The 25,052-nt window shown below is 39.1% G+C and overlaps 2 protein-coding genes across 2 annotated transcripts in view; one reads left to right on the top strand and one right to left on the bottom strand.

Annotated features, from left to right (window-relative positions):
* The window catches only part of raver2 (ribonucleoprotein, PTB-binding 2), a gene marked incomplete at both ends in the record, with an annotated part of 61,775 nt that extends 54,794 nt beyond the window's left edge, over positions 1-6,981 (top strand). Inside the window, 6 exons of the mRNA XM_079158071.1 lie at positions 1,562-1,670; positions 2,676-2,851; positions 3,550-3,657; positions 4,104-4,205; positions 5,012-5,230; positions 6,841-6,981. Of these exons, the coding sequence (XP_079014197.1) occupies positions 1,562-1,670; positions 2,676-2,851; positions 3,550-3,657; positions 4,104-4,205; positions 5,012-5,230; positions 6,841-6,981 (855 nt within the window). The remainder of the gene's footprint in view (positions 1-1,561; positions 1,671-2,675; positions 2,852-3,549; positions 3,658-4,103; positions 4,206-5,011; positions 5,231-6,840) is intronic.
* An 8,711-nt stretch (positions 6,982-15,692) lies between these two features.
* The window catches only part of jak1 (Janus kinase 1), a 29,042-nt gene continuing 19,682 nt past the window's right edge, over positions 15,693-25,052 (bottom strand). The window contains exons 17-25 of the mRNA XM_079157582.1: positions 23,625-23,776; positions 23,270-23,420; positions 22,352-22,440; positions 21,705-21,897; positions 20,653-20,777; positions 20,170-20,342; positions 19,392-19,509; positions 18,745-18,855; positions 15,693-17,759 (exon numbers count right to left, since the gene is read on the bottom strand). Of these exons, the coding sequence (XP_079013708.1) occupies positions 17,640-17,759; positions 18,745-18,855; positions 19,392-19,509; positions 20,170-20,342; positions 20,653-20,777; positions 21,705-21,897; positions 22,352-22,440; positions 23,270-23,420; positions 23,625-23,776 (1,232 nt within the window). The 3' untranslated portion in view covers positions 15,693-17,639. The remainder of the gene's footprint in view (positions 17,760-18,744; positions 18,856-19,391; positions 19,510-20,169; positions 20,343-20,652; positions 20,778-21,704; positions 21,898-22,351; positions 22,441-23,269; positions 23,421-23,624; positions 23,777-25,052) is intronic.

Here is a 25,052-nt window from a genome sequence, read left to right as displayed (position 1 = left end):
CTGGCTCTGTAAATGGGAAACAAACAAAGTGATTGGACCGAGCCATGCAAAACAATTCCAGCCAATCGGCAGCAAGAGGTATTTCTGCTCCTGCAGGACAGGGGCAAGGCCATGGATGTACACAGAAAAAGGCAGTGGGAGTGAGAGGGACAATACATCTGGAGGGGGATAGTTGTTTGGGTGTTGAGTTGAAATATCAACAATCTTGCAAATCCACCTTAAACTTCTGTTTCGCTACAGCTGAAAAAAGATCTGTCAACAAGCTAGCTAATTTAGACGACTGTAGTGTGTAGTTTCATAAGACAATTGAAAAATGCCATCTCCTGCTGACGTCAATGTTTTCAGCTGTTTTAAAACGAGAGTCTTGTAAAAGGCTTGAATCGGCTTGTGATGGCTCACTGAAATACATGATATTGTGCTCAAAGAGTGATACATGCAAAAAGTTTGCATCCTCAGCAGCTGGTGATTTGTTTTTTATGTTTTGTTTATGTTGTTTTATGATTATTTATCTTATTGCAGAGTAGAGCTTTAGTCCTAGTATTACACGCAAGTTATAATGTACATATTGATATTTTGTGCTATCTTTTGCATATTATATTCATATCAAATAGTATTTTTTCTAGTCTATATTATGTATTTCTATTTCCTCTTAATAGGTTAATTGTATGCACCAAACAAATTCCTTGTAAACCAAGACATTTTGGGGCATTTTATAGACAACACAATTTTAAAATATAATTAACAGATCCATCAATAACATAATGAATTGATTGTTGCGGTCCTTTCTCTCTTTTTTTAACCATCTGTCTCTTGTAGACGAATATTTATTCCGGATTTAGCCTCATCAGGGCTTCAAAACATACATTCAGTGAGCGTATGAAGAACAGCCTCGGTCCCTTAAGTGCTCTCTCTTTGGGCAATTCCAATAATGCACTTCTTTCTCACCCTGGTTTGCTAATACAGTATGAGGTCTCTGTCTGTCTACCTTCCTGCTCATATGTACCTTTCTGCACACACTGAAAAACTGTATGCCTTCCTGCTCCTCTTCATGTCTTTTGACTCGGCCTGTTGCAAATATAATGCTGCTACGCTAACATCATCATCTGTAATAAGTCCGTGTACAAAGATAATCAAAGGGCTAAAGTTCTGAGGGGAACGGATTCCAGTCCCAGCGCTGTCTTCTCTAAAGTGTCTTTAATGGAGGGAAAGTGTAATTAAACAGAGTACAATCCTCCCAGGTTTCCACTGCCTCTTCAGCACTTCATCAGAATCTTTACATTAAAATCCTTTCGTCACGGTATGTTGCTGTGGTTGAGATGAAATTCACTTTTGCTGTTGCATAGCCTAAGGTTTTGTGTTTTTAGCATCCCCAGCTGTAATCCAAATCCAAATTAAGAGTGAAGATAAAAGGGGTGTAAAGTTGTGGATCAGAGGTTGAGAGTTCAGACGGACCAGTAATTCAATTGTTCGTGAAACTTAAAGAGTGAAGTTGGTTTTCTTTGACCTGCTGTAATAAAACCTGCTGTAATAAAACCATTTCAATCTGTTTCTCTTTTGTTAGGTAAGCGGTGGTCAGGGCTCTCTGTTGGGCGATCCTCCTAAAGAAGTCAGACTGCCCTCCAATCCTTATCTGAACCTGGCCAGTGTGATGCCGGGGGTGGTTCTGCAAGGTGAGCACACAAACGCACAACAAATGAAGGCATACTCCTTTTATAATCTTATTCTATTGTATGTGCAATCAGCGGCATTAAGGTAGCTCGTTCACTGATTGGAAACATCGAGTGGTCCAAAAGTGGTTGAACTGATCAAGAAAATTCCACTATATCCTAAATTGGACTCCCAATCAACTGACTTGTCTTGTTTTAACTTGTCTCTTTGTTGCTCTGCAGTTCACCTCTGTAACACCTCTGTTGTATGTGTAATTCAATAATTTATTTGTACTCTGTGTTTTCTAGTATGCATTTCTTTTGTCTATGTAATGTGAATATCCTTTAGAAAATAAAAAATTACAAATCAAGAAAAAGGTAGCTCTTTCAGTACTTTTGCCCATCTGGTAAAAGCTTATTATATATTATATATTATATATAAGTATAAAGATTCTTACTCAGTTCAAGTTGATTTTTTAATTCATTTTATGTACAGGAAACACATTTGGTTGGTTTATATACAAACTCTTTCACCTCTATTGATAAAATAGGAATATAAAAGACTAACTGTCTGTAGGATTTAAAGATGTCTCTACAGAGTTTATTAGCTTCCTCTGTTATGCAAGCTTTAGAGGTGCAGATTGTTTAGCTTGTGGACATTCGGGCGAGCTGTTTCCCCCTGTTTCTAGTCCTTATGCTAAGCTAAGCTTATTGGCTGCTGGTCTCATATTTAACATACTAATGCAGTGCTTCTGAGCCATACCAACGCCTCATCCCCAAGCAGAGCAAGGATTGTTTGGTTGTATACAGGTCAACTTTGTAAAAGGGAGATGATGCTCCAGGAGTGGTTAACTCTTGTTAATATAAAGGTGCAAGCTACCAAAGTCTCAGAGCCAAGTTTCAAATGGCACAAACCGATGGATTTCTGTTGGAGTAGTCCTTTGAGATAATTTGCAATGTTAATGTGTACGTTAGTGTGATTACCCACGACCCTTTCTAACTCACTGTGCCTCCTCCACTGTTGCTCAGGGTCAGTGGGGAGTAAAGTCCAGGGAGGACAGCCTGGGATGTACGGCAGCTCGGTAGCTCCCGTCGTCTCCCAGGGCTCCGGCTCCTTTTCCCACAGCGCGGCAGCTACAACCACAGCCCAATACGGCACCGATACCTCCACTGACTACAGCCAATACAACCAGGCCTACACACAGGTACCATAGCTCCTACAGACACACTTAACAGTGATCCAAATGAAGAAATACGGTGATAGATGGATGGAAGTTCACGATTGTGTTTCTTGGCCTAAAATGTGAGAGAGGGGGACGATGGGCTGCATAGATGATCGGTGGATAGATAGATAATGAGTAGATGGATGAGAACAGAAGTGACAGAGTGCGCTGTAACTATGGGAGGCAGGGTGGTGGAAGAGATGAGAATTAGTATGTATATTTGGACAGACAGTATGAGAGAGAATTTGGCACACAGCACTGAGTCTTTCCATCTGTCCCTGTTCCCTTCGTCGCTCTTAACACTCCACTCTGAACAAGTCACAAAGCCTCCCTACTGGCTGTTTGTTTGCATCTCTTTCTTTCTTCCTCTGCTCTAGTCGTAGTTATGTTCCCTCCAGCAGCAAGTGACACATCTGATATCTGCAGTGTGATGCAAACCCAATTTTAAATGTTAATTGCAATCTACTCATCCAAACAAATGAATCATGATTAGACAACCAATAAAACGGTCGGTTTAATGTGTCTGGAAAGACGAGAGGAACAGAGGAGAGCCGTCGCCAGGAACAAAAGTTAACGCATGACAAAGAAAGACAGAAATAAAAATCAGCAAAGAGAAGACAATTACTGAGCAAACATTCATTTCTCTGCAGCTGATTTTTGCTGCGTTGTGTGTATCATAGGAGGCCATGCAGCAGTGGTACCAGCACTATCAAGCACAAGCTCACGCCTACGGCACCGCTGCTCCACAGGACAACACGGCCACAGACTACAGCAAGGAGCACACACAGGTAACACACACACACACACACACACACACACACTCAATTGTAACTGCAAAATTATGGCCACCATTTTCGTATTTCATTTTTTTTCACCAAAAAGTAGCAGATTGGATGAATTTTTTTGTTGAGTTCAATGTTCAACACATCGCATTTAGGACACTATTGTTCACTTCAGATCACAGAAAACAGGATCCTCTGATGGTGAAGGCAGCTCAGAATATCTTCTAACTTATAGGAAGTGAAGATATAAATAAAGAGAAATTTAAGAAATTTGCCAAATTTTTGTTTCTATTTTTAACTTCAATTATGGGTAATAGATATAGACTACATTCCTAGATCTTTACATAAAAGAAAAAATAACATTATATACTTTATATATACTACTAAATATTACTTTAAATAATGGGCCCAACAGAACTTGTAAATTAACCTTTTGTTAACCTGTGTTTTAGGCTCCTCCAGTGTCGACCTACGGGGATTACAGTTCCTACATGCAGGCGGTCACTCAGTACTACTCCCAGCCTGCAACAGCAAACCAGGCCTACGCCAGCAAGGTACACACACACACACACACACACACGCACACAAAAGCCTGATCACAACCAAGTTATTAATTACAGCTTTATTTATTTCGAGCAATCAGAACATTTGATCGATGATAGCTAATCCATACAAACCAGAAGCTCTTTAAAACAACATTGTGTCCTGCAGACACAGTGTAAATGATCTGAGATGCAGCCGTCAGAGCGGCACGCTGTTATTTCCGTGCGGTTTGTCTGTGACCTCTCTTTGAAGACACTGATACCCTGTTAGACGGACCGCATCACTCTGCACCCAGCAGCTGATACCAGACATCTCCACACACCCTGAGCAGCCAGGTCCAGGCGTATCACCTGCTGGAGTCCGATGCTGTGTGTGTGTGTGTGTGTGTGTGTGTGAGAGAAGTGTCTGCTTGAAGATGCAGCCAGAGTTGCATTCTGGTCTACTGAGCTCACTGTCGGTGGAGAAAATGATATCTTGGAGAAAATGATACAATGGTTCTGGTATAAAGTTTCTTCCTGGTATTAAACTGAACTAAAAATATGTTGACATGACATTGTAGCATTTAGTTTTGGCTGGTAGACTACAGAAGACAGAAGATGAGACAGTATGTCTCATAATACCCACTTGGGGCAGAGAGAATGAATGAATAAATAATAGAACGTGAGTCAGTTAGTTTGTCAACAACATGTACCCTAAAATGTAAGGGATTTGGGGAATATTTCCCTTAATGTGTCGTTCTTGACCTGCAGTTTTAAGACAGTCAACCACCTGTCAATGTGTGTGTGTGTGTGTGTGTGTGTGTGTGTGTGTCTTTTAGGAGGCAGATGTGTGTAAGCCTCTAGGAGTCTCTCTGCACGCAGTCGGTAACGGCACCGCCCCTCCACCGGCCGTCCTGCCAGCTGCTGCCGTGCTCCCAGCCTACAGCACCCTGCCTTTAATGCCCGGTTTCCTCGGGGCGCCACACCCGGCGGCGGCCACGCCAAGCCCTGTCACACACACACACACTGCCGCCACTGACTGGAACACCTACTACTATGTAAGTAGAGAAAATACACACTCTAATACAGGTTGTAACACTTTTATTATTATTTATTTATTTATTTATCTGTGAGCAGCGGTGGAAAGTTAATTTATTTCAGGTATATATTGAGATACAATTTAAAGACAAATATTGAGCTTTTTACTTCACTACATTTATTTAAAAGCTTTAGTTACTAGCTACTTTGGAGATTTAGATTTTAAAAAATCAACAAACAAATAAATTATTGGAGATTTTTTATTATAGAACCATGTCTTCATTTATAAATAGTATATATTATAGACTGTCTGGTGTTTCCTGTTTCTATTAGTATATTTTATCATATTTTAATGAGACGTCTTACTTTGTAAGTTGTAACTGTTTTCTTATATGCCTCCATTTTCATTTGCTGTTGATGCTGTTTACCCACTCTGGTGGATGAGAGGTTATGAGTTGATGAACTGAATAAGAAACCAAAAACAACATTTTTGACACACACACTTCTGTTTATTTTTCAGACTCTGCACTAATGTTTGCTTGTTTTTCTTGTTAATTACTGGATAATGTGACCTATTCAGGTGTCTAATATAAATTTGAATCAGTTACTCGTTGGTTGAACTATAGGGATGTCTGCAGTTAACTCATAATGGGTTAACCACCAAGATAATATTTGACTGGTTACATATTTCGGTTTATAGGTCGATTCATTTTGTATGTTAATTTAACATGGTCAATTGATCTTTTCACTTCAGACAGGACGCTCGCACACAGCGTGTGCTTGTCCAGCTGTGTCGCTGTCAGAGCGAATTACAGAGCAGACGAGAAAGCAGACAAATGAGTACTGAAAACGTTTCGAAATGCGACGGCAAAGCTTATTGCGTCAATGAAAAGTGTGCTGGAGTAAAAGGAAAGCGCCTTTTTGAATTTGACGTCATTTGTCACTTTTTTTTCTGGTTAGCTACGGGTCAAATAAACTGACATCCTTAGGTTGAACTGCTCATAACCCCGCATGTACTCATTGATTTAGACAATCCACAAAGTTTGGGAACCGCTGCTTAAAGACAATGGAGATAGTGGATCAGTATGTTCTATTACATGTTTCTGAGGTGTGGCTGACAATAGAGCCACAGCACAGCCTTAACTTTGTCCTCATAGTTTAAGGCTGTGAAAGCTGTTATGAGAAGAAGAGGAAAAGATTCAGAGGGAGAAAGAGAGCACAATAACGAGAGCAGACAGGATCCAGACTGCTGAGCTAAGCCTCGCCTCTAGAAAGATTTACATTCTGTTTGTACAGACAGCCTCTGTGGCCCTCGCTCACTGGAGAGAGCCTCATTTAGAAACAGGATGTTTGCACTAGTCCCATTTTTCCCATTTTTCCCCCCGATCTCTTCATTTAGTTTATCTTCAGTTTTTCGGAGGTTAACCAATGTCGTGATGAAAACATTGTAATTAAAAGAAATGTTTTTTGCTCTCTATATTGAATCAGTTCAAAACATAAATATCATAAATTCAAATTTGAAGTTTCCAACATTACAATCTAAAAACACGACATCGGACATGAAAGTGTTGTGACGTTGCCGTTTCTTCACCTCTGACTCATCCCTCTCTTCTCACTTCTGTCTCTTCAGAACCAGACGAGGGGCCATAAGAGGGAGTACCCTCAGCTGGCGGTGCAGGAAGTGACCTCATCAGATGGCGCCTACATCGGGCAGCACTCCCAGGGCCTGGGAGGGCAGTACGCCGACTACTTTAAGAGAAAGAGGCTCTAGTATGAACCAAACCACCGTAAAGCCTAAAGCTTATGGAGGGAGGCACACACAGCATCCGCCGGATGTCACAGCTCCCTCTAGTGGCCTTTCTATGGCTGCCATTTTGCATCCCTACTGTAGGTATTGAGTTTAATAGAAGTTGGGGTTGCATATGGCTCAGATGAAAGCAAGCCATAGTGCTCTTTGATCCTGGCACTTATTTATACACACATACACACACACACACACACACACACACACACATAGACACAAACACAGTGTTGCTTTTGTTCAAGCCTTAACTCTTTATCTTAAACTGTTGTTTCTCAGTCAATGTTTCAACCGTAATCAAGTAATATTATCTTATACATTTTTTTCTAATATAATGTAAACTAAATAATACTGTATCTGTACGTATGAGCTGCTTTTGTATCTGCAGCCAGGTGACCTGTCTTTCTGCCTGCTGAAGCTGTCGTTGGACTGGTCTTACAGTCGGGTGTCTTACTCTCTGTCTCCTTTTAAACTCACGCTTTGATTAGTCAGTCGAACTGACATCCGTTTGTTCCCGCTTCAGTGTCTTTTCTCTTTTTCTGGTATCGCCCAGGTTTCTTTTATAGTGAAGTAGTGTGTGTGTGTGTGTGTTTGTATGTATGTATGTATGTATGCGTGTGTGTTTATGCGTGCTGATATGTTGTTTCTGTAGGAAGTGTCAGCCATTTCAATCCCAAGGTTTGGGAGCACATCAGGTACAAAAAGGGCCTGAACCAATCAAAGCCCTTAATTGTGGTGACTTTACAATAGCTTCCCTCAATGAATGGACCCTTCTTTATAAAGACTGGACAGGAAGTATAAGGCTGGTGTAAATACAGTGTGTAATACAGAATATATAAAGCCATGCGTAACAGACAATATCACATTTAATGGACCTTCCCCAGCTCTAATATGAGTGTATTGTACTACATGAATGACAGGAAAACATTTATTGTGTGTCAGATTTTTTTATCTGTTATTCTATACCGTTATATATTTGTAATATAATATAATAATATTCCAAGGCAATTTATTAATATTGAATCAAATTGTGTTGACTTAAATGTAGTTAGGTGGTTTGGTTGTTGACATTTAAGCCAAATATTAGGGCGCAGTCCAGTCTCTACTCTCTTCTATCTGTTGTAACAGCTTTCCTTCCATTTCCAGGTACCATCAACACATAAAAGATTTCAGACTGCAAGTTTGTCCCAAATTCATACCACATACTGGCTCAAAGTAGGTTTTGAGTTTGTCGTTTGCACTTCAAAAGTGACAAAAGAAAATGCACTCAAACTACTCACAAAAAAAACCACCTGAAATGGAGTCTTCCACATCTGGAAACAAATGTAATTAATGGTGGATGGTGGTGAATTGGCATCAGAAACATACAAAAAACATGACATTTTAGGACAAACATTTAGTATTCTCTTTGTGAAGCGGAATTGATTGGATTTGCATGGCGTAAATAATGCACCATTTTCAGTTACTATAACAAAGTAACACTACTGTATTAAGATTATACTGTCTACAGTTGGTATGTAGTATGAGATTGTGACACGGTCTTTATCATTTGAAGGATTGTACGATCTTCAAAATCAAAAACTTTAGCATTTTTGTCATTTTTTGCTCCTCGCTTGCTACTATAAAAAGCCACTGTGCAGGTTTTTGGGGGTTTTTTGGGGCGTTGGTAGAATTACTGCACCTTGATTTTAAGTTTTTAGAGAAAACAAACTGGGAATGTTAATATCTTTGCAGAGCTGATCTCTTTCCAACTATTTTTACAAATGATTTTATGTTCTTTGTGAAAACAGACTTCTTTAGAATGTATTGTTTGTTTTATTAGAGCGAAGGCTGTGAACTTAATTACACCTATTTTCCAGAGGGTGGGCTTCGTATTTTCATATAACAGGACATTGGTATTTATTCATGTGCACAAACCGGCAATAACTAAGGCTCCTACTACTGTAGAAAATTGAATGTAAAATGTTTATTTTCTAGTGTAATATATTCACGCAGGATTTTATATATACATACATATATATATATATATATATATATATATATATAGATATATATATATACTCCTGCGTAACAACTCATACGCTTAGTGAAACCTTTTTTTCCTGCTTGTTTGTGTCTTTATCTTCTGCTCATCGGTGTCGGATTATTTATCACAAAGCAGAATATTACTTGCATCACCACGGCAACCAGGCTCACACACTGTGAAACCCAATTGGCAGGTGAGATCAGATAATTCACAACATTACTACGTGTTCTCAATCTGTTATTGCAACTCATTCCTTTAATAATGGACTTCAAAATGCTTTATCCAGGTTTAGTATAATAAATTAATTATTTGAATTCATAATATAACCTGCAAAATGTAGTTTTAAGTAATTTGATACGGTCATATTGCATGCCAGGCAATGAAAAGACAAAATATCAATGTGTAGCTCTGTAATTTTGGCATGATTTAAACAGATAGATCTTCACACCAATTAGCTCCCGTTAGAGGGATTTGTATCGCTGTGTAACGTTTCAAGCACCAGGCTCTTCCTCGGACTTCTGACATGCACAGAGAGTCACCATCTTAAATACCCAAAATGCATATACAAGCATACATACCACACCTGTTGCAAATAGTCAATCAAATTATTAAATGATGAGAAAATACATTGTATATTAAACCTATACACAGCTAGTATATCAAGGCAACATATAATATATAAAAAGTGTGTGGACAGATCTGATTTTTCTCGGCATAATGTGTCACTTGCTCTAAAACCATGACTATATACTGTGTGTGTTTGTGTGTGTGTGTTTAGCTCTAATCTGGCAACACTAGATCTGAGAGTGCAAAGGGACATATTCCTAAACATTTGAGGACAGACTCAGGAATGTAACTGATGCTTTGGAACCTCCAAGATGACTCGTGTCACTTCCTATTTGCCATTATCAAGGTTTCATAAACTCAGTTTTGACCGTTAACCTGCAAAACCAGACTGAGAGCAGAACTAACACGTTTGTCTTGACCAAGAAGGGAAGTGTTGGTCTGTCTTCCACTTTTCCAGTGTACTCCCTCTGCTTTTACATTATCCAAAATCCTTTTAAGGTTCCGCAAACTCGAACCTTGTAACTCAACAGGTGTTAATTGTGTTGAAAAACAACCAATAAACTGCTCCTTTGCTTTTTGTCTCAGACAGAAACATTTCCAAATGTCGAACGCCGCTCCTCCCTGGATTTCACCTTTTGATGTGTTATTGACAGCTCGTTAGTTTAATTGGTCATTCATTGGTCTGGTAAAAGTTGAGTTAGTTATATTACAAAAAAACAAATCGTGCTGATTTTCAACAGAACCTCCATCAACATGAAGAAGAAAAAGAATATTGGTGTGCAGCACTGAATTTCCGCCAGAACTGCATACACAACCAAAAACTGTGTTAGTAAACAAGAGTTAGTGCAGCACCATTGTTAGATGGTGCAGCACCATTGTTAGATGGTGCAGCACCATTGTTAGATGGTGCAGCACCATTGTTAGATGGTGCAGCACCATTGTTAGATGGTGCAGCACCATTGTTAGATGGTGCAGCACCATTGTTAGATGGTGCAGCACCATTGTTAGATGGTGCAGCACCATTGTTAGATGGTGCAGCACCATTGTTAGATGGTGCAGCACCATTGTTAGATGGTGCTCAGCAACGGGTGTTCTGCTCCGTAGTATTTTCAGTTTGAAGTTCATCTGCTCTCAAACTACAGTGAGAATCTTTTGTTGTCCTCTAATTGCCAATCGTGGTTAGCACATTTTCATATTCTTTTTGTTCTGCCAAACAATTCTACATGGCTATTTGTCGTGCATTCACTAAATAGTTTTTCACATAAAGGGAGTTGAACTGGTGTTTATTTCAACTGGTGATCTGTGTGTGCTGGAGCCAGTAACTCTACTGTAGGTGTGCGTTTCTGTGGGTGCAGCTCTTGGCAGGTAATGGGGGTAAGGAGAGAGACAGGCTGAAAAACAACTCCAGCTGCCTTCAACCTGTGAGGACTTCTTTTGTTATTTCTTTTTGGGGCTTTCCCCTTTAAAGTCTACTTTTTCAGTGAAGAGTGTTTGTTATGTCTGCCAGACTCCTGCATGTTGCAAGTACCTGTAGAGCTGACACACACACACACACACACACACACACACACACACACACACACACACACACACACACACACACACTCCAACGCACAGGAAACGTCTCCTCTCTGCTCTGGTGTTTGTATTAGCTGGACTCTTAAACAACCTAGTGGGATCCAAATATACGTGAATACATTATTGTCCTCATGTTTTTGTGCTTATCGTCTCTCTTGTGGAGTAAATTGTAGAGTGTCTTTAGTATCAACAGAGAAATCATTTATAGTTTAGTTGTTTTTTTACCTCAGAACAAACATTCCCCTTCTCCCTGGTGAACGGATATCTGATTGTAGATGCTCACATGAGGTCACAGTCAGCGTCAAGCTTCCAAATCTGTCAATCACAGGCTATGCATTATGCGGTGGTTTAGTGCAAAAATAATCCCATTAAATCTGCACACAGTTAAAGGAGAAGGCTGATGATATTTTGTATTTTTGTGGGTGTTGACAAATCCCATAAAAAAAATAGGGCCAAACCCAACAATATGTTCTCAAAATCTCTTTCTGACTTTCATAACCTGTCTGCGCCTGTTTTCAGCCCCAAGCCCATCTGCTACTGAAGACTTTTATTTTCGAAATCCTGTCACAAATATATATAGCTGGGCTTTGTCATTTTTTAACAAATGCTTCACAAACAGGAGTTAATAGTGCACTTGTATGGGACAATTTTCAGATGTGGATTAAAACACATTTGGTGCTCCAGTGAGCATCATAATGAAGGTCTTCATCTCTTAATATCGTTGTACAACAATGGAGCTCTATAGCAGAGAGGAATAATATAAATCAAGCTTTTCATACAGGGACAGTGCTTATTAGTGTGATCAGTTCATTATTGATTTTGGTCTTTTCATGGGAGTTCTTGACAGTAAGAAAATATAGAATATACACAAACCTATCCTTTAAGTTAACTGGCAGTATTGCGATAACATCTTCCAAAGAGCTGTATGAGTATACACAGCTTTAGCTTCCTGTGATTGAACAATAGCTTTGTCCTGATTCAGAGGATGCCTCAGACAGTCTGTCTTTCAAGACGGAATACTTCATTGAGCAATGGATCAAGTGGGCTTTACACTGGCCAGAGAAATTGTATCTTTTGTTAATCTGAATTTGGAGGACACAACAGGTGATCCAAGTTTCTCTGCAGGTTTTTTCTTTTTTTCTTCAATATTCAAGAAATTGATGTGGTGAGCAGTTGCTTGCATCACATGGAGTGGATCAATAAAAGAAGCCAGTGCAGGATGCAAATAATAAAGGACAGGAATGAATACCGGCTGTTTGTTTCTTGTTAGAAGCCTGGCCATGTTCTGTACACAGAGGGTGACCTGTAGATAAAGGCGAGATATAGTTGAGCTTCAATGTTCACACTTGACCGAGAAAACAGCAGTTTGATTTCAAATCTCTGGTGTCGGATGTGGAGTTCCTCCTCTGTCTTCCTCCAGCCGTCCACTGTCGATGTTGTGAGCGGAATCTGTCTTCATTCTGGTGTTCATTCAGTTCCTCGTCTTCGCTGTTTCACCGGTTTGCGATGTGATGTCGTACACCAGTGCGTTATTCCTCTCTCTAGGAGTGGTTTTGTTTTTAGTATGTACCAGCAGAGATGTCATGGTGTTCATATGGATAACGAATCTAGATACATTTCCTGTGAATCTGGCACATCGCATCAAAGTGCAGTTGAGGCCTTGGTGTAACACTGGGATAAATAATTTGAAATTATGATTTGAATATGTTGGTATCCCTCAAGGGAGGCAGCCCCTGAGTTGGGACACAGCTAATGCCATGAAAAGAAAAAAATCACGCTTTTTGTCATTTCTTTACTTAACTTAAAGTCTTTAGTTGTGGTTTTAGTAGTTAGTTTAGTCTCCAAATCTTTGATTGAGTCTTAAGTCTCAATTGTGTGTTTTTCAACAAAGGACTACTTTGTATATATCAAATGATAGATATATCTTTTATTTAACTGATGTTGCAAAATGATCTTTGAAAGCTGCCTCCAACAGTTTCAGTGTGATAGTATAAAAATAACTGGGGAAGAAAACATGTTTTTATATCTGTTACTTATGTAGAATGTAATGTAGAAGCCTTTCTTTATTGGGGGAATGTTGAGTGTTGGGACTGATGGAGAAAGTGGTTGTATCTATATTTTTCTGTGCGTCTGGATCCCCGATATTAACACAGCACAAACACGGAGGGGGGATGTTCTTAAATCTGTTGTAACGCTGGTAATCTTAACCAGCCAGCTGCAGTTCAGGATAAATCTGTTTCTGTGTAAACGCAGCCTTGGCTTATTTTTGTTGGTCTTTAGTTAATAGAAATATTTTGACATGAGAATACAGTTGTTTTTATTTTTAGAGAGTGTTCATTAACATCAGACAAGAAGATCTTCTTTCTAGTCTTGTGTCGTTTAGTTGTGATATTTTTTTTTGTATAGCTGAATCTATATAATTGTTCTGTTTTTGTGTAAACAGAGCCGACTATAAGCTTCAGTGCGTTGCCATTGTACCAGTATGTATTCTGCATATTACACAGGGTCAGTGGTGAGGCTGGACTTTGCAATAGTGTGTGTGTGTGTGTGTGTGTGTGTGTGTGTGTGTGTGTGTGTGTGTGTGTGTGTGTGTGTGTGTGTGTGTGTGTGTGTGTGTGTGTGTGTGTGTGTGTGTGTGTGTGTGTGTGTGTGTGTGTGTGTGTGTGTGTGTGTGTGTGTGTGTGTGTGTGTGTGTGTGTGTGTGTGTGTGTGTGTTAATCACAAAGCTTTGCAATACTGAAGTATCTCTGATTTTCTGACACATATTAATGGCTATAGATACATCTAGATTTGCCATGCTTCTTCCTTTATAAACTGTTTTTTGCTTTTCAAGTATGTGGATTTTTTTTCTGACCAGAAATATACTGTAGATTTTGCAAAAATTTTATACACAATGACATTGCTATTGTTTTACTGTGAATAAGGTATTTCTAGAACAATTTTAGCATGCGTACTTACTGCTGTAATATATAGAACTGTTTTCAGTAGTTGATAATATAATGCGTTTTGAACTGACAGAGACAAAACACAACAAGCATTGATTTTATTTATTTTTTTCCTTGTGTATTTATGGATACTTTTACTTTCCATAATTCATACTTTTGTCTTATTTTTGAAAAATATATAAATATTTCTTTTCTCTTGTTTTTGAGCAGAAGGAATTGTCTTTTACATTCCTAAATAAAATGTGGACTGCAGCACAACTTTGTCTTCTTTACAGTCCCTTTGTCTTCTGCCTTTCTGCGAACATTCACAGTAAAAGCCGTCCATTCACATGTGAAATACAACCGACCATTTCTGGAAATCATATTAATCGAAGACTGAGTGAGATTTTACGGCGCACGTCGACTGATGGATTTAAGACAGAAAAAATCCCTGTGCTTAAACCATTTCACATACTCTCAGACAAAACATACTTTCATAAATGTTCTGGTATTGGAGGATTACTAAGAAAATAGTAAAAAAAGTAATAGTATGTCCAAAAAAGTAATAAAAAAAACATAGTATGGCATGTCCAAAAAAGTTGTAGTATAGTGTGTTGGAAAAAGCCACAGTATAGTATGTCCAGAAAAGTCATAGTATAGTATGTTGAAAAACATTCATAGTATAGTATGCCAAAAAAGTAACTGTATAGTATGTCAAACGATGTATAGTATAGTCTGTTCAAAGAGTTATACCATAGTATTTCGAAGAAGTCAGAGTATAGTGAGACTTTTTTTCGTTTACTATACTAGGACTTTTTTTTTTTACATAGTATATTATGTACAAAAAAGTTTGATAAACGATGTGGTACAGTATGTCAAAAAACAAAGTATATTATGTTAAAAAAAGCTATGGCAAATGTCTAAAAAACCCCAAAGAAAAGTCACAATATATTATGTTGAAAAGTCATTGTATAGTATATCGAAAAAAGTTTAAAATGAAAGTCTTTTTATATTGTGTCGAAAAAAATAGTCATGGTATAGTATGTTGAAAAATGTTGTAGTATAGTATTTTGAAGAAAGCTTTTTAAAAAAGTCATAGTATATGGAAAAACATCATTAAAAAAATCATAGTATATGTTGGAAAAAAGCCATGACATAGTATGTCATAAAAAAGTCATACTAAGTGTGCTAAAAAAGTCATAGTATAGTACGTCCCAAAAAGTCATACCATAGTATGTCATAAAGGGGCATAGTATAGTATGAGAAATGAGGTACAGTATGTCAATGATTTAGTACATTTTGTCATAAAAAGTCATCATAGTATTTCATAAAAATGTCCCAAAAAGTAAAGTTACATTTTGTAATAAAGTCAGAAAATAGTCATAGTATAGTCTGTCACAAAGGAGAAGAAAGAAGTAATAGTATAGCATTTCATAAAAATGTAATATAGTATAGTACGTCATATACAGTTATAGGATATCAAAGAAAGTCAAAAAAGTCATTGTATAGCATATCATAAAAAGGCAGAGTAAAGTAACAAAAAAAAAGTAGGAAGTCAATATTTTGAATTTGGACTGACACAGATGGAACACAACATACATTGATTTTATTTATTTTTTCACTGTGTATTTATGAATACGTTCCACAAGTCATAGTTTCATCTTATTTTTTGAAAAATATATATATTTATTTTCTCTTATTTTGAGCAGAAGGAATTCTCTCTCACCCCCCTAACTAGAATGTGGACTGCAGCCTTCACAGTAAAAGCCTTACAGCTACACCAAGAACAACTGACCATTTCTTGAAATCACGAAAATCTTTGACCCGAGTAGGATTTTGCTACTTTTGCCATCAACTGATGGATATAAAACAGAAAAAACCCTCTGCTCAAACCACGTCACATACGCACAGACACAATACAGTTTGATGAATGTTCTGGCATATTGGCGGATTAAAAAGACTTTACAAATAAAATGCACATACATAATCATAACAGTCACTGGAAGAATTAATACATATGCAACTGAAACAAATGAAGATAAAAGGCCATGTGCATAGTGAATGATGCTTCTTCCTTACTTCAAACCGTGTGTACCATCTTTAGTCCTTCCATTCACAATCAGCAACAATGGCAATTGGCTCTTTTTTTGTATATATAGCATATAGACATTTCATGAAGCATTAAGGAGAGGAGAGGGAAGAAAAGTGAAGGGATACTGCCCTCAAGTGCATCTCACAGGTACTTATCTTCATTTCTCCCTCCTCTACTAACAAGTTACTAAGTGCTGTATATTTGATTTAGTCGATTAATCAGATGCATATAGTTCTTAATCAAAGATTGTTACATTTAAAGAACCTAACTTGATTAGAGATTATAAACCTCAAACAATCAGACGACCTTAACACAGTGCAAAGGATGAAACCACATGATGTCCATCAATGATTAGAGACACCAAACTAACTAAGAATGTAGATTTTCTGTTCCTTTGCAGATGCAACTCAAACAGCATCTTTATAGAGAAAGTATTCTCATTTGTGTCTGGTCTCTTTGGAGGCTCAAAGTAATTCATCTGTGTGTTATTTTCTCGGTTAATTGGTCTATAAAATGTCTGAAAATGGTGAAACATGCCCGTCACAGCTTCCAAAAATCTAAAACGTGAGATCTTCAAATTGCTCGTTTCGTCTAAAACTGAGAAAAGCAGAAATCTCTCATAATTGGGAGGCTAGAACCAATGAATGTTTGGCATTTCACCTCGACCTAATGACAAAAACACAGTGAAAAGGAACATCGCCTACTGGTTGCCGTTTGTAATTAAAAGCTGGTTCTTAGTGACAGCATCGGCACATCATGAACAGAAGATCTATCACGGACCACTCCATGGCTAAAAGAAAACACAAATCAGGTGAGTGTCTCCCAAACAGACACCCGAACGGTTGACATCTTCAGCATCTGTATTAATGCAGATGTATCTATCCATCCAAGAAATTATCAACATGATTCATCAGTGATCTACTCCGTGTCCGGCACACAAGCGTTTGTAAGCAGGCTTTAAACAGTCCTTCCTCTGCTCTCCATCTGTCAAGCGTTCATCAGTGAGAGCGATATCAACCTCACATGATCATAAAGGCCTTTGGCGCAAATTATAAATGGTGGCCAGTCCACGCGAGTCTGACATTTCTGGCAATGCAGAGAGTTAAATCTCTTAGATACACTTGGAAGTCCATTGTAGGTCATACGGTCACATTAAGTATGGGCTAAGATCACAAGGTTTGATAGGATTTACTTGTTTCATCCGAAATACTTAATTCAAATGAGTAAACAGAACAGTCTGGTAAACATGAAAAATAAAAACGTCAAATATGATGGCAGACTAAAATAACAGGATTAAACGTCTTTTCGTGGTTGTGGAAGGTGCGTGTATATACGAGTGTATGAAGGAGCAGCGCTTTGTGTGAAGTTCTGATCCTTCAGGATCTGGTGCCCAGTCTGCAAGCAAAAGTCCTTCCCAGAGGGCCGAGCAGTTTGAGTAAGTTTAAAGGTTGTTTTGTGGTTGGAACTGTTGCTGCATTTTTGTCAGCTCCTCCACCAGGCGTTTGAACGTGATCCTCAGCTCGGGCGTGTTCTCCCAGCACCTGCGCATCAGCTCGTACACCTGTTGACCATGAATCGTGTTAGACGATAGGTGGCAGTATGTCAAAGAAACACACTGCATTTGTAACGTGTATTGCCTGCAGTGTTACTACTGCAGCAGCTTTCAATTTCTTTGTCCGTGATCAAAAGGTAATATATGAGGTGTTTTGCATCTCATGTTTAGTGCCAGAACATATTTAAAGTAGGAGTGTACTCTGTTGACCCCAAATTTAAATGTGCTGCGTCAAGCTCCCCGTTATTAGATCTATATGAAGATTATTGTGGCCAAAAATGTAGTCAGCAGCCTCACATGTATGTAACCGATGTCAGAAACACTGATTTTATGAGACACAACTGTAATGTGGCACGTTTGGCCTGATACCTTATACACTTAATATGGTCAATATACTATAAAGTATACTTAAAGTCTTCATGTACTCAGAGTGCAAAACCACTGTAGGATTACTAACAATATGTCATATGCACTTCAAAGATCATCAGACTTCAGGGTCTTATAGAAATGATTTTGTCACACAGTGTCTTCAGATGTCCATACTGAAACACCTGATGGTGCTGATGCCTGCAATCGTGCAGGAGGATGAATATTTATAAAGAGGTCGTATCAAAGTTTTCTGACTCTGAACTTTGTTAACTGTCAGTTATAGCAAATCATCACCTTCTTCACCGAAAAGATTGGTCAGGTAAACCAAGCCATTACCACCAGGTTTACTGCCATCGCAGAGTTCACTTCTTCTGCCACTTAAACTCAAGCGGCTGCCTGAGTTTCTAGTAAGAGATGCTCCTGTTGAGTTTTCTAAATAAAATACACCTCAAAACTTCTCACGGGTAAACCCAAACTATGTGTATGTCTAAATATCGTTACTCTTTCGTCAATCTGTTGCTCATAACTGACGGACAAAACTTGAACTAACTTTAATATTACTTCAGAAAACATCTATAAAAGCCAGTGTCCATGTTGTTGTTGTGTTGTTGATGAGAGGACTTACAGGCTCAGGACAGCCCTCGGGACGTGGCAACCTTCTTCCTTCTGCCAACGCCTTCACCAATCTGATGATAGTCATCTGACCGTGAGTTCGCCCAATCATACCAATGAAGAGCTGTGCGGGTGAAGAAAAAATAAACAACATTCAATAATATTCAATACTGGCTCTATTATTCAGGTGTGAAACATGACAATAAAACCCAGAAAAGAAGACGGATACAAAGTCACTCAGTCCCTGTGGTCCAAATCTAGTAGCTTTTACTCTTTAGCTTCTTTAATACCAGGCCCTTTTAACTGGTATCCTTTTTAACATTGACTCAATTACTAATCCGTCAATCAGTATAACTGTGGCAAAAGGTTTTCATGATAAACTAAGCTCTTAGCGTAGCCACAGGCAGCCCATAGTGGAGTCTGTCATCTGCCATTTCCCCCAAAGACCAACACCATCAGCTTCATACAAATCACTGTTTGTGTGCGTGTGTGTCTAATGCTGTGATAAATACATTTCTTTATCTCTGCAACACCAGTGCAATATGTGTGTTTAATGTGGAATAATCATCCAAGCTTCCAAAAGTACCCAACAAGCATGAGAAGCATTCATTTAAAGCGTGTGTAACAGTGAATATAAAAATGAGGGCGCTGCATACTGACCGGCATCGGGCTCTTGGAGGATTCGCAGTACGTGATGAGCTCATACATCGTCACCCCAAAGGACCAAACATCTGAGGCAAGGTAGAACTTGCAGTGAGTCAGACACTCTGGCGCATACCTTAAAAAAAATAAAATAAAACGGAGTGTAAGAGCATGAATACTTGTTTGTGAACATGCTTTCCCTGTTGGACAATCAGCAGTAACAGTATATTGTTACTTAAATATAATGCATTAATAAGTATTTCACACCTTTTAAAAAGAAAAGGCAACTGCAACAGATTTCAGAGGCTCCTTTACAAATGTAATTCTACAAAGGGAACCATACAGTATGTCATGAAGAGGTCATAGTAAAGTCTGTCATAGAAATGTATGAAAACTCGTATAGTATGTAAAAAATACATACACCCGCTCCAAACCAGCCACGGTTTACTGACCCAGTAAATCTAAATATTTACTGTATACTGTAATTACAATACAACCCTTGATGAGTATTTCAGCTCAGGTAATACAGACCCAGTCCCTGGTAATTAACCCACCTGCTTCAAACTACTCCGCTCTTTTCTTTTTCATGCCAGTGCTACCAGGCTTAGCTATACTATACACCTACACAGTATCTGTCTCCTCAATCTACATACTGTCTGTTTTGCACTCCTTTCTGGTTCTTCTTATTTCATTTAGTGTCCCCGCCCCTTTTTATTCTCTCCTTGCTTTACAGAATCTATCTTAACAAGTCTGAGCGATCAACAGCGTTTCTAACTTTCATCTCCTCTGGACTCACCAGAAAACAGGGCTGTCGTTTTCATCTTTGACCGTGTAGTATCCCTCGTTTTCCTTGATGCTTTTGGTGAGGCCGAAATCTCCGATCTTCACCGTCCTCTCGTTTTCCACCAGAACATTTCGGGCAGCCAGGTCTCGGTGAATGTAATTTTGGGATCCCAGATAGTCCATTCCCTGAAAAAAAAAAAGAAAATAAATTGAAACACATGATGCACTGCCAATCGAAAGATTTAACCTCTTTTCTGAGGTGTTTTTGGCATATATGCAATATATATTTAACAGTAACCATTTGAAAATTCCTTTTATATTTGATCTGTTCACACTATCAAATCACAGTTTTGAAAGGCACGTTGTAACCATTATCTAAACAGGAAGGGTTGAAACATGTCAAACAGTTGGTGTGCTGGGTTAACCATCTTATTTAACTACATAGCGGTCAGGTGCCTGATGGTACCAGCTGGTCCGAGGAAAGAAACTGTGGTACCTTGCATATCTGGACAGAGTAGCTGAGCAAGGTGCTGAGGCTGGTCTTTGCTTTGTTTCTGGGTAGATACTCCTTCAAACTGCCCAGTGGAAGGTACTCCATGATCAGCTTAATGGCCTGACCACCTACAAACAGTATTTGAAATAAATGCGATCAGAGGCACATACAAATAGACAAGAATAGACAACAAATGTATCAAATGAAGTACTCCATTGGTATCTGTATCACTTTAAGGGTACTGGTATTGGTATTGTAATATTTTAAACGATACCCTGTGTTTTAAAGTTAGTTAGTGTTGAAGATTGAGATTGAGATTATTTTTGAAAGAATTGGATGCTTAAGTCTGTGCCGCTCACGTACTACCATGTAACGGTACATGAGAGGCACAATCTGGGGCAGTATACATGTATGCTTATTTGGGTTTATGTGTGCATGTTGGATCCCTGAGTAAAAATACAATCCCATCACTGAAATGCCTGCCTAGAATTTGAGCATTGAACTTTATGACACTAAGCTACACATTAAGTGACACCTGCCCTTAAAGGCCACACATCTGTGCGTAAGCTTCTCTAGAATGCACATTATCGTTTGGACGACCAGTGAAGGGGGTACACAGTATGAGATGAGAGCTTACTAGCGTCTGCAACGAGAATTTAGAGGCTCCAAAGATTCTTACTCTGCTTTTTTAACCTGATATTAACCTGGCATTTATTATGCTTGTATAATGCTTTTATTTTGGAAGTTAAACCACCAAAGCTTAATTTCTGGGTTAACAGAGGAGTACAGATGGTTGGTCATGTGCCTTTTATGCACAAAGAGCACATCATGTCATGTCACCATTAAATGTCTTATACACCTAAAAATATGTAATCTACCAGTAAACTACATCATTGGAAAACATCTCAATATGGCACAACATGTTTGTTGAGTTTAGCTGAGTGACTGGAGCACAGGTCCAACAACACACACATGGGTTTCTATTGGTCTGAAACTGAATATACAAATGAATAATGTTAGTGTTCCTTTGTGTGGATGCACGCTTTCCATCTTACCTTCCTCTTGGCAGATGCCCTTGTATTTGACAATGTTTTCATGGTAGAGTTCCTTCAGGATGTTGATCTCACACGAGAGGTTGTTGCTCTGCTCCTCCCGGTTCTCAGGCTTTAGGGATTTCACCGCCACCAGTTCACCTGTTTTATCTCCCCGAGGATCATAGCGACACAGCTCCACCTTTCCAAAGTGGCCCTGCGATGAGGAACATGGGAGAAATGGAAGTTACTCGGATGTTTATAGACAAGCACCAGTCTACTTCCTGTGTGGGACCAGTTGTTTCTCATCATTGCACATAGACCTCAGGTTCTGCATCTGCTCTTGCTTATCTTTGGTCTGTAGACAGCATGGATAGATAGATAGTATTTAAAAAATGTACATCCCTACAGCTCATTTTAGGTTATGAAGGATCACAAGAATGTTTATACTCCAGATGGCAGTTTTTAATAGTAGTAAGCTGATGTGAACTGTAAAAAAAAGCCCATACATACCAAACTACTACTAAGTAATTATAGATTTAATGCAAAATATTTACCAATGCATGTAAACTAAATGGCCAAGTTTAAAAAATTGTCAGTTTGATAATTCTTATGAATAGTAAAATCAGCTACACAGATAGACCAACATAAATAAGTCAGGTGCAGGTCACCTCTCCCAGTTCTCTGATCTTCTTCAGGAATCTTTTTTCAAACATAGTTGGGTCCATCTCTGGTGTAGGCTGGGGTTTGATAGAGGGGTCTGGAAGATGGAAAAATAAACATTTACATCAAACATGCCTGGTAAAACTTGTCTTTTATTCAACATAGGCACACTTGCGTCATAGGAAGTCTATTGTGGTTGACAGTGTCAACGTTTTCACCAGAATTGTCTGTGGTTATGTAACCGTCTGCGTGCCTGGTTTGAACAGAAACGGCTACTCTTAGTAGGAAAATAATGACTCAAGCTAGACTCGTACTGAATCACCATTAACAATAACTACAACTTTACTATAACTATAACTTTTTTCAATGTATTTTTAAACTTTTTTAGGTGACATTTATTGTAGATTGATATCCTAGTTGAGGCTGATTGTGTTGCTGTCTTGGGACTTTAATATAAGGTCAATAAGGTAATAAGCTCTAAGCGTTGGTAAGGCTGACTGCAGTATCCAATCCTGGGCAGCAGGTGGAAGAACAGAGTCTACTATGTTGCCATGGGGCCCAGCTGAGGGGCCGATCAGTGATAATGCACCCAGTGAACTTCCTCATGAACATCTGAGTTGAGTAAACAACTCTCTCCCTCGCTTTGTCTCTCTCTTTACACGGTTTACTGGGTTGCTGCTAGGTGAGATAAAAAAAACATGCAAAACATTCAGAGACCTATCACATTCAAACTGTAGATAACAGCTTTGAATTGTTGAACCTGTACCTGCTTTTAGCCAATTCTATTCAGGTCCAACACGTTTTGGAAACACAAGAAAACCGCTTACATGCAGAAACAAAATAAAGATAATATTTGCACCCATCCCTCTTTATGAAAATACCTAACATTGTATAATGTGCAGTGCACACAAAACCCTCATACATACTCTTTTCCTCTAGCATGTCTATGTCTCTGACGATTGCCCTGAAGAAAGGTCTCTTCTTGGGGTCGTAGGTCATGCAGTGGGTCATCAGTTCAGCCAGCTCTCTGCAGTCTGGGGTGGCCAGTTGGCACTCAGTCTCATAAAACCTCTCCCTCTGCGCAGCACAAAGACATAGGAATGAGGAAGTGCGTAAAAAAACACGCAATGTGATGATTGATGTGTGACAGAGGAGGTGAAAGAAAGTAATAAATATTTTAAAAAAATGTTGGATTGCAATCAGATTTGAAATAAAAGATTTCTTTAGATGTATGTATGATCATATACATCGTCATACTACGTTTTCGTGTGTGTCCTCTACCTCTGTGAGTTTCTTGTCTTTAAGGGGGACCTCTCCATCATAGCAGATCTCCCACAGGGTGGTACCGAAGCCCCACTTGTCAGCTGCGACGCTTAGGGAGGACACGCTCTTCACACACTCCGGAGCGATCCACGGGATACGATGCACACACTCTGCAGAGGCAAACAAAGTCCGCGTTAGCAACAGTGGATTAATTACCGGTGGGTACAAATTTGTTGGCGTCTTCGTAAAAAACAGAAGATGGTTGTTAGAGGTGCGTAGTATTTGCCCGTTAAGATGTGAGAGTGAGAATGCTTCCTCCAATATAACCATGTGTGATTTATTGACTTAATCTTTTTAACAAGTGAAGAAAACATTTACTCATTGACCGTCTTACACAAAAACGCCTTCAACAGACTCATAATAACTGACTAAGTACATTATAACCATGTTCACCCTGTCATCACGATGTAACAATCATATTTCTCCTTCTAATTTTGTTCTTTCACTTTATATATATGGCATCAATTAAATGTCTGTCTACCCTTGAAAAGGAATACTTCCTATGTTGCTCTTTTTCGTCAAAGGGTTTTTGTGTAGTTTTTCCATATCTCTGATTCATCCACATCCACAAAAATATGTATGCTTAAAACTACAAACCCTATTTGGAAGTAAGTTGGCTCAGATCTCATGGATCTGAGCCAACTTACTCTCACCATGCTACAATACCAGGAACTATGAAATCCAGTCCAGCTCTGACAGGCTGACTGGGCGGCTATCTGGCTTCGTCCACGGAATCTAAAAAGCTTTGGCTTCGGGTGGCTGAAATATAGTCTGACTGGAAGACAGGCTAACTGATTGGCTGACCTCCATGACTGGCTTTTTGGCTCCACAAATCCATAACATCAACTGAGGAGTGTATGTTAGTGAGTGCATGCGTCTCTGACTGGAACACAGGACTGACTGGAGGGAAAGAGGAGGAGGAGGAGGAGGAGGAGGAGGAGGAGGAGGAGGAGGAGGAGGAGGAGGAGGAGGAGGAGGAGGAGGAGTAAAGAAGGGAAGAAGCAGTGGAGGGGCTGAATGGAGTGAAGGGGGAAGATGGAGAAAAAAAAATGGCAGCAGAGACGGGGATAATTGAGAGAAAGAAAAAGAGAAAAAAGAAAGACAGTAATGAATGGATATGCGAGCAATCAGAGCTTGCTGGGAAAAAGGGAAGAGCACTCCCAGTGGGTTTCTCAGCACTTTACCCACTATGTGTCCAATCAAATCTATATACAAGGACATCGATGTGTAACTGGAAGACCTGTTGTTCTGCAAAGTGATGAAATGTTAAGATTTCTGGGAACAAAAAGGGAGGGAGGAGCATTCCCAGGGGCGTGCTGCAATGAACATTTACAGAGAAACATATTTAGTTTGTCAAGTGCTTTGCAGATCCATCTGTGCAGCCAC

The sequence above is a fragment of the Pholis gunnellus genome, assembly GCF_910591455.1.
Source record: "Pholis gunnellus genome assembly, chromosome: 4".
NCBI classification, from domain to species: domain Eukaryota; kingdom Metazoa; phylum Chordata; class Actinopteri; order Perciformes; family Pholidae; genus Pholis; species Pholis gunnellus.
Note: the sequence above shows the minus strand (reverse complement) of the source record. Positions and strands in the feature narration are given on the sequence as shown.